Below are 10,000 nucleotides of genomic sequence, written 5' to 3' on the forward strand. Positions count from 1 at the left end.
TCTGAATCCAGTTAGCTTAACTCTATAAAAGTGACCCTCTAACCAGGCGCTGCTAACTGGGAGGAGACCCTGAGGAGTGCCTAGGCCCCCCTGCCTGGATTATACCTCCTGGAGATCCCTCAGGAGTGGACGTGGTTGGGGACAGGGACGCCTGACCGCCTCAGCTAGCCCTCGTGGAGGTTCTTGTATCTGAAAAGCGTCTCATTTGTCTGTTTAGGAAACATTTCTGTCCCATTTAACGAACCTGGAGAAGACGCTTCAGGACTTCCGGAAAGTGAAGGATGTCAGGGATCTGATGGCGGCACATGTGAAGGTACGTCGGGGTTAGAACCTCCCGCTGAGGAGAATACAGACTAAATAAATCAGTCAATGATAGGAGGTTTTGCCGCAGTTTCAGGCCAAGCGGACAGAGCAGCAGATCAAGGAGGAGTTTGAGATGCTCCACCTGTTCCTCAGAACGGAGGAGGAGGTCCGAATCTCTGCTCTGAGGAAGGAAGAACAGGAGAAGAGCCAGATGATGAAGAAGAGCACTGAGGAACTGGAGGGACAGATCGAGGAGATCAGCACCAGGATCAGAGAATCAGAAGATAAGCTGAAGGACGATGTCTTGTTCCTGCAGGTGAGGAACCCCTCGGCTTCTGCCCCTGGTGCTCCACTCTGTACGGTTTCATAATGATTCATTCATTTATTTGTTTTTATTGGGTTTCTAGGACCTGAAGGGAGCGACGGAAAGGTAAACCTACATTTTTATTGGATCCAGTACCACGTGCGACAGGATAACGGTGGTCTAAACGTTCACGTTCATCTTCAGGGCTCAGTACACTGCGCCGAACCCCAAGCCTGATGCAGGAGCTCTGATTGACGTGGCCAAACATCTGGGGAACCTGAGATACAGAGTGTGGGAGAAGATGAAGGACCTCAGTCCTTACTGTGAGTAACACGAAGTTTATGTTTTTTTCTTAATTCAGTTTTATTTTTTTCTCATTTTATTACATTTTATTGGTTCTTTATTTTTTAAATGTTATTGTTTTTTATTTTATTTAATTTTATTGTTTCTTAATTTTATAAAATTTCATTGTTTCTTAATTCAGTTTTTAAATTCAGTTTTATTGTTTTTTCATTTGATTAAATTTTGTTTGTTAATTCAGTTTTTCTTAATTCAGTTATATATTTTTTTAATTTTAGAAAATGTTATTGTTTGTTCAGTTTTTCTTAATTTCATTTTATTAATTTTTCATTTAATTAAATTTTATTGCTTCTTAATTCAGTTTTTCTTAATTCAGTTTTATTGATTTTTCATTTTATAAAATGTTATTGTTCCTTAATTCAGTTTTTTTGTTGTTTTTATTCCTGTTTTGCTTTTTTTTATTATTATCAGGTGTAAACCTGAGAAGTCTTGGTTCCTCTTTTGAGTCTTGGTTCCTCTCAAGGTTTCTTCCTCTCGACCCGAGGGAGTTTTTCCTTGCCACTGTCACCACTAACTGCTCAAAAGAGGCTCGGACCCGGGTCTCTGTAAAGCTGCTCTGCGACGACATTTGTTGTAAAAAGCCCAAATAGATCAAATTAAATTGAACTGAATTGAGCCAGTGAAGAGAGTGGGTGCTAGCCTGGTGCTTAAATGCTAACCCTTCCGGACCCTCCTACAAGCTCTTCATCTCCAGTAAGATCCGGGGATGCAGTTCTTCTTACAGGTGTAAAATCAATGCTAGGAGATGCTGAAGAATTAATGGTTAAATAGTACGTCTGCTCAGATACAGGTTTTACAAGCCTGTTTACCACCCTGTTATTGCAGCACAAATGAAACTGATATGATTTTCCTTTTATGTTGGACTCATGCATAAAAAATAAATAAATGATTGGCCGGTTTAGGGCACCAGCGACGGCTCACAGAGCCCAGATATCAAAGCATAGTTTTAACACTGTAGAAGTTTTACTGGAGAGCGCTGCTGTCCTCTGGTTGTGTCCTCTCAGCGCAGTGTCCTTTAGTGATTGTAGCCGTAACAGTCAGAGCCGGCCCAAGGCATACTCGAATTACGAGGCCGCTTAGGGCCCCTATACCACCAGGGGCCACCAAGAGCACCAAAATATCATGATTAAAGATACATATTTTAAAAATAACATCGGTATTACTCAGGTAAAAGCCATTTTTATATCAATTTATTTTCATAATTGGCTCACCAATACTAGGTTAATCAATTCTAGCTATTGGCTGCTGCTGCCACTGTTGGGCACATGCAGATATGCACCGCTTGGGTGGTTGGTAAAGGCCCGGGCGCTTCAGCGTATTGCGCAATATCTGTCTTTTGGCAAAGCTCTCTAAGAAAATTTAGGCCTTCCTCTTTTCTGACCCAGGGAGAATTGCGCAATATGCAAAGGTGGTCGGAGTTAGGGGACCTGACGATTATAGGTGCCTCATACTTTTGGTATTTATAACTAAATTCATTCAATTAATTACATTTTAAATTAATTATTCATTAAATGAATGCATTTTAATGAGTTTGCTCATCCTGTAAGGCTAAAAACAATAGCCAGACTGACGCCAGTATGACAGTAATAAGCTAATTACAAATAATGCTAATGATAGTGGGTACGTCACACACACACAGTGCAGCCTATGGAATGGAAGGCCCCATAAAGGCCTGGGCCGACCCTGCTAACAGTCCTAGGGTTTTGAGATTGCTGGATTTGAGGTTCACTGATGGTTTTTTGATGGAATGAGCTCCAGTGTAAAGCTGTTTGGTGTTCCCCTGCAGTTCCTGTGGTTCTGGACCCGAACACCGCGAACGCCTGCCTCAGTGTATCGGCGGATCTGAGCAGTGTCTCGTTCTCTACTGAAAACCCTCAACTTCCAGACAACCCAGAGAGGATGAGCGGTTACGAAGGGGTTCTGGGTCCTGAAGGGTTCTCCTCCGGAACGCACAGCTGGGTGGTGGAGGTCGGCGAGAGTGAGGACTGGATTGTAGGCGTGGCTGAAGAGTCTGTCAGCAGGAAGGAAGGATGCATGGCCGTCCCGGAGAACGGGTTCTACTGTATATGGAGGTGGGAAAACGAATTTGCTGCTGCGACGGCTTTGAACGCCACTGAAAAGATTGCGACGTCTTCGGCTCCCAAGAGAATCCGCGTGAGTTTTAATTGGGAGGAAGGTCAGGTGACCTTCTCCAACGCGGACACCAATAAAGACCTGTACACCTTCACACACACATTCAAAAAGAAAGTGTACCCATACTTCTACAATAACAGCAAAAACCCACTGAGGGTCCTGCCTTTCCAGATCTCCACCAACGCATCGACATCTCTGTAGGGTCATCCAGCAGTTTTGAGATTGGAGAAATATAGAGATGATTCATATTTTATTAATATAATCAATATGTCTTAGATTATAAGAGATTTTAGCTCAATGATAAAAAATAATAATAATAATAATTCCAATTGTCAATTGGAGCATTTCTATTGGTCCACCGGTCCCAGTTCAACTCAACATTGATTCTAGCGATAACAAAATAATGCTAAATTAATCACACTGATCAAACACTAACACTAAAACACTGAAAATATTTGAAAATTAATATTAATTCAGTTACATTTATCAATAAAATAGACTTTCACAAACCAGTGAGTCATGAATCAAACCAATTCACTCTCAGTGATTCATACTGTTCGTAAACATGGAAATGGCATTTGCAGTTGTTTGACTGAACACATGGCAGAAGTTATAGTTTCCTAAATTTTGCTTATTATGGTAATAAATTGGGATTCGTTTGGTTTGCCATAAAAGTTAAAAAGGTTAAAAGGTTCAAATACGCTGTATAGATTAACACGCACTCTAATAAATAAAGAAGCGATGGACAGATCTTTATGTGAAACCATAGAAGAACCTCTTTAATTCTCTTTAATCTAATTAATTAACGGACTTTTTTTTTGCTCTTACGATTGTGTTGGAAATGTTCGGTTTCAAAACGAACCGTTTTAGAGTGTAAATCACTTTTTAATTGGTAAATAATCTTCACACCCAATGAAAGGTTCTCTAAACAAAGGTTCTTCTCTGGTTTCACTCAAGAAACCATTTATTCTACCTTCTTATATATATATATATATAAGATATATAAGAGCTTAACTAACATATCAATAATGTCAATTATCAATATAAAGACAACCCAGGCGAACAAACCTAGGTCCAGTAATATTGCATGATTTATACAGCACTGTTTCTAATGTTCCTAATGTTTTGTCTGTTCTTATTCCTTGGAGTACAAGTACAAAATGTACAGTTGGTTTCACAGCGCTGTTCATATTCTACAACTGTTCTATAATCTGCTGTAATTCTGACACCTGCCACTAGAGGTGGCACAGTACTCAGTACTCCACAGTACTGACTTGTGTCTAAGGGCACAGCTCATGCTCATCAGTGCCTGTTTTTTGTTTTTTAAGGGACAGTGATGGAGGAGGAGGCTAATTTACCTCTTAGTGTTTGCTAAGATTGTGGTTGCTTGTTTCCTGTCATTTCTTCAGGTTTATTAAACTGCAGCCTGACTTTGATTTCAGTATTATTTTACTGATTTATTATTATTACATGTTTCATATTTTAATGTTTTATCATATTTTTGTCTTTTTGTTAATAAATGGATCAATCAAACTTAATTCAGAGTTTGAATTATTGCAAGAATTATTATAGAACCAGTTCATATTAATAACTGCTCTGATGTTCAATCCCCGGCATCTCCAGCTGTAATTTTGGGGCAGTGGTGGCTCAGCGGTGACAGGGTTGTGGGTTCGACACCCGGAGCTCAGCAAGTTCATTTAATGGTGTTTGAGATTTCTTGTGATGGAGCCAATTAAACCTTGGACCATTAAACCTCACGATGAACCAGGATGTGGTTGGTGTGGCGCAACAGATAAAACCACCAGCTGCCATTGAGCTATTGCACCATGTGGGAGACCAGGGTTCGATTCCCAGTTTGGGGACTATGCTGTGCTACACCAATAAGAGTCCTTGGGCAAGACTCCTAACACTACATTGGCCCACCTCTGTAATATGTGTACCTATGTGTCAGCTAAATGCCATAAATATGAATTTCTTTGTTGTCAATGTCATCTGAACTGAACAGAAGGCAGCATTTGTTTTATAATATATATACTGTATCTAAATATTATATATTATATTGTATATAAATTATTATATTATATTGTATTACAATATATACACATTAAATGTAAATATTATATATTATATTATATTATAAAAATTTCAGAGATTCTTGAGGCTGGTGGGGGCTGGAGTGGTTTCAACTTCGCATATATATTTTTGGTAAACCTTTTAATTTAAGGGTTTTAATTGAAGTGTAACTACATTTTACTTAGTTATTAATAAGATACATGTTAAAATTGCATAAAAATAAACCGTGATAAAAGTAAAACAAATACATTTGTATTTGTTACAAATAAAAAATATAATAAAAAATATAAAATATAATACAAAAAACATCGCATGGACTGCAATAATAATAATAATAATAATAATAATAATAAATTAATTATTTAATAAGTGATACATTATAAAAATATATTTTAACTAAAATCTAAAATAATTCATTACAAATATTTCACTATTAAAATTAAATGTTATATTTAAAAGAAATCTGATAAATCCATGATAAAGGTAAAACAAATACATTTGTATTTGTAACAAATAAAAAATAAAAATATAAAATATAATGCAAAAAAATTTATATAATATGTATGTAATAATAATAATAATAATAATAATAATAAATTAGTTTATTAGTGATACATAAATAAGCGATAAATTATATAAAAAAAAACGTTTTAACTAAAATCCAAAATTACTCATTATTAAATACAAATATTTCACTATTAAAACTAAATGTTATCTTTAAAAGAAATCTGATAAATAATAATAATTAAAAAAAACATTATGAGCTAATGAGGTTTTTGCCCGAAGATCCGCCTCTAGATGTCACCCAATCCAATCCGTGCATTTTGATGGACAGCGGCTCCATCCAATCAAGTGCACGTCCGTGTTTTCCATTCTCCAATAACAGACGTTCTCCGCCTAAACACGGAAGTGGAGGCGCTGTTGTTGTCGCACGTGGGGGTCCCCGGCCGGACCGCATGGCTCGGAGAGGTTCCGCACGCTACGCCTCACACAGCCCGGAGTTCAGGCGCGGAGAGCGGGCAGGAGGTCGCCCCTCACCCGGCAGGTAACAGCGGAGACTCTCCTGTACTGGCTGGGTTTACTGTAGTGCAGTGGGGAGGGGTCACCCTGCTCTCCGGGGGTGACGCTGAGGGGCTCCAGACTGAGCTGCACCACCAGCCTGTGAGAGGGTCTCGCTGGATCAGTCTGCACGAGGTAAGCAGGGGAAGAGTGTGATCACGTGGTTTCAACAAGCTCAGCATCAACAGCTGGAATAGAAAGACTGATTCACTGGTGCCAAGAACCAGCACACCTCACCCTGAGGAGCCTCCTAGATCCTCTCTGTCTAAACATGCATACAGATAATGTATAAAAGAATATATGGAATGTGAATAATATATAGATATGAATAATGTGTTAAAATGATCTACGGATATGGATGTAGATGATGTAAAAAGATATGTCCGGATATGGATAATGTATAGAAGGATATATGGATGAATAATGTATAAAAAGATAAATGGATAATGTTTAAATGATATATGGATAATGTATAAAAGGATATAAGGATTGATACAATTTAAAACACTATATGAAGGGATAATGTATACAAGGATAAACTGATAATGTATAACAGGAAAATGTCTAAAAGGATATATGGAGGGAAATGTATAACAGGATATACAGTGGGATAATGTATAACAGGATAAATGGATAATGTATAACAGGAGAATGTCTAAAAGGATATACGGAGGGATAAAGTATAAAAGGATATACAGAGGGATAATGTGTAACAGGATAAATGGATGATGTATAAATGGATAATGTATAAATGGATAATGTATAACAGGATAAATGGAAAATGTATAACAGGATAAATGGATAATGTATAACAGGATAAATGGATAATGTATAACAGGATAATGTATAACAGGATAAATGGATAATGTATAAATGGATAATGTATAACAGGATAAATGGGTAATGTATACAAGGATTAATGGATAATGTATAACAGAATAATGTCTAAAAGGATATACAGAGGGATAAAGTATAAAAGGATAAATGGGTAATGGATAAAAGGATATACGGAGGGATAATGTATAACAGGATAAATGGATAAAAGGATATACGGAGGGATAATGTATAACAGGATAAATGGATAAAAGGATATACGGAGGGATAATGTATAACAGGATAAATGGGTAATGCATAAAATAATATATATATATAAAGATAATGTATAACAGGATAAATGGATAATGGATAAAAGGATATACGGAGGGATGTATAACAGGATAAATGGGTAATGCATAAAAGAATATATATAAAGATAATGTATAACAGGATACTGTATAAATGGATAATGTATAAATGGAAAATGTACAACAGGATAAATGGATAATGTGTAAAGGACATATGGATATGGGTACAGATGACTCTGCTGTTGCTGCTGTTGTCTGATTTTGAACAGTGCTGAGCTGCTGCTGGTGATGAGCAGCTGTCAGAAGCATGAGGGCGACTCTGAGGGTCCGGGTGCGGCGGTGAAGCGAGTTTGCCGCAGGGGAGGCAGCACTGTGGAGATCATGCCAGCAGAGGGAACCAGTGTACAAGTGGTCAGTGGTGGTCTGTGAAAGATGAGGGGGTCATATCTCACATATTAAATACATCACTAATGTCTCTCTCTCTCTCTCTCTCTCTCTCTGCAGTCAGTGATCGTACCTGTGTATAATGGGGCTGAGTGGCTGGATGAGTGTCTTCAGGCCGTGCTGGATCAGGACTTTCAGGGCTCGATGGAGCTCTCTGTCTATGACGACTCCAGTACGGTACGCCTCATTCACTATCACTCATCTGCTGGACCTGTGTGAGTGTGTGAGTGTGTGTGCATTTGCACATCTGTGTCAGCAGTTGGTGCAGCTTAAAGTAGCTGTATGCCTTCATTAGACGAGGGGTCCGCAAACATTTCAGAGAGGTTCTGTGCTGGTCTGACTGGGTTATTGATCTGTGCGTCTTTCTCTCAGGATAACTCCAGATCCATTGTTGAAGGATGGAGAGAAAGACTGGAGGGGAGAGGCGTTTCCATGGTAATATCAGGCCATAACTCAGCCAAGCCTAAAGGAGGTGCGTATACGGACGACACTGCAGAACAAACACATGTAATTGCACTGACTGACCAGCAGGGCTCAGATCTTCCACCCCACCTCGTACACCCCCCCACGCTTTACACCACTGAAATAGCATCCCGCCAGGGTCAGTCAGACCGCCCCTGGCTCTTAAAGGGATGGCGAGAGACACGCTGATTGGTTTATTACTGCACGTTACGCCCAAACAAACTCACCCCTGATTAATTAAGAGAGCATCACTACGATAGCAAATACACACCAACACGCCCTAAATCAGGCCCTGCGAGGTGCACGGTTGATGGCTCGCCCAAAGATCGCTAAAATAAGGCCCTGAGACTCGATAAGCAAAACGGCGCCCCCTGTGGAAACTGAAGTAAATAAACAGTGTTGATTGTTTAACCCTGACATGCACAGGTGTTTTCTTTGTGATTCCCGCCTTTTTATGGAGGTCAGTTCAACACATTAAATTACAGTTCTGCCCAGTAAAATTAAATAACATAAATAAATAAATAAATAATTAAGATTAAATGGGTTAAAGAAGCAGTGAGACAGAGTCGGACAGGGCAACACCGGACAGACCTAAGGACGCTCTTTCCTGTCTGGTAGAAGTGAAAGTATGCTGTTTTATGTTAAATTGTAACTTAGTTTCTTCAAATAGTGTCTTAGTTTCTCAGAATTTGACTAACTTAGATTTTGTCCTCTTTGGAATTTAACTTACTTTGCCAAAATAAATATTTTTGGTCAAAAGTTGACTTATTTTACCAAAGTAATAACTTGTTTTCTCTGAATTTTAATAACTTTGCTAATTACTTTTCACTTTTTTTTTTTACTAATTTGCCCTTAATTACTTAGAGTCTGACTTAATTAATGAATATGGATAATGTATAAAGGGACCAATGAACAATGTATAAAAGGGATATATGGATAATGTATAAAGGGGTTATATTGATGTTAAGTTTTGACTTAGTTTCTTAAAGTAATGTCTCAGTTTCTCATCTGACTAACTTTGCCAAGGTAATGTTTTTTTTTTTTTTGGTCAAAATGTGACTTATTTTACCAAAATAATGACTTTTTTCCTCACGATTTAACTAACTTAATTAGTTAACTAAATTAGTGACTTAGTTACTAACAGTTTGACTTAATTTGCCTAGAAATGATTCATTTTCACAGGATTTATCTTAGTATTTCTCAAAATAATGTCTTATTTACTCCGAATGTGGCTTAATTTCCCAAAATCGCTGATTAATTGGTTCATTTAATTTGAATTGGGTTTTTACCAATTAACCAAGTTTTTTAAAGAATCAAATCTATGGAAAGAAGCCTTCATCATCTGTATGTTGTAGGAGAGGAGTACAGATGTGGCTTTACTGCAGGGTGAAGCTCAGTGGATGCTGTTTAGCTGGATGTTGTATTTGATTTCAGTGATTTCAGTAAGTGCTGGTATTTACTAGGTTACAGTGTTGGTTGAAGAGGTTGAGTGGTACCGACTGTAGGATCAGTTCTGGAGAATCTGACCCCTGAGCTGGTGTTCAGCTACTGCAGCTGCTCTCATCTGATCTCTCTTGTTTGCAGTTGGTTTTGCCAAAAATCAGGCAGTGTCTCAGAGCTCTGGACAGTACCTGTGTTTCCAGGACGCGGTAAGTGTTTGTGTGTGTTTGTGTGTGTTTGTGTGTGTTTGTGTGTGTTTGTGTGTGTTTGTGTGAGTGTGTGTGAGTGTGTGTGAGTG

General features: G+C 38.3%; 2 protein-coding genes across 3 annotated transcripts in view; both read left to right on the forward strand.

Annotated features, from left to right (window-relative positions):
- Positions 1 to 4,541, forward strand: part of LOC140535982 (zinc-binding protein A33-like) — a 5,897-nt gene extending 1,356 nt beyond the window's left edge. Inside the window, exons 2-6 of the mRNA XM_072657579.1 lie at positions 218 to 313; positions 392 to 619; positions 711 to 733; positions 812 to 930; positions 2,754 to 4,541. Coding sequence (XP_072513680.1) covers positions 218 to 313; positions 392 to 619; positions 711 to 733; positions 812 to 930; positions 2,754 to 3,301 — 1,014 coding nt within the window. The 3' untranslated portion in view covers positions 3,302 to 4,541. The remainder of the gene's footprint in view (positions 1 to 217; positions 314 to 391; positions 620 to 710; positions 734 to 811; positions 931 to 2,753) is intronic.
- Positions 4,542 to 6,117: 1,576 nt separating this feature from the next.
- Positions 6,118 to 10,000, forward strand: part of b3gntl1 (UDP-GlcNAc:betaGal beta-1,3-N-acetylglucosaminyltransferase-like 1) — a 19,044-nt gene continuing 15,161 nt past the window's right edge. The window contains exons 1-5 of one of the 2 annotated variants that reach the window (XM_072657219.1): positions 6,118 to 6,218; positions 7,626 to 7,767; positions 7,861 to 7,977; positions 8,173 to 8,272; positions 9,847 to 9,911. In XM_072657219.1, the coding sequence (XP_072513320.1) occupies positions 6,130 to 6,218; positions 7,626 to 7,767; positions 7,861 to 7,977; positions 8,173 to 8,272; positions 9,847 to 9,911 (513 nt within the window). In that variant the 5' untranslated portion in view covers positions 6,118 to 6,129. Of the gene's footprint in view, positions 6,368 to 7,625; positions 7,768 to 7,860; positions 7,978 to 8,172; positions 8,273 to 9,846; positions 9,912 to 10,000 lie in introns of both variants that reach the window. The other variant, XM_072657220.1, reaches the window with a different exon arrangement.

This window comes from Salminus brasiliensis, chromosome 15 (genome assembly GCF_030463535.1).
Source record: "Salminus brasiliensis chromosome 15, fSalBra1.hap2, whole genome shotgun sequence".
NCBI lineage: Eukaryota > Metazoa > Chordata > Actinopteri > Characiformes > Bryconidae > Salminus > Salminus brasiliensis.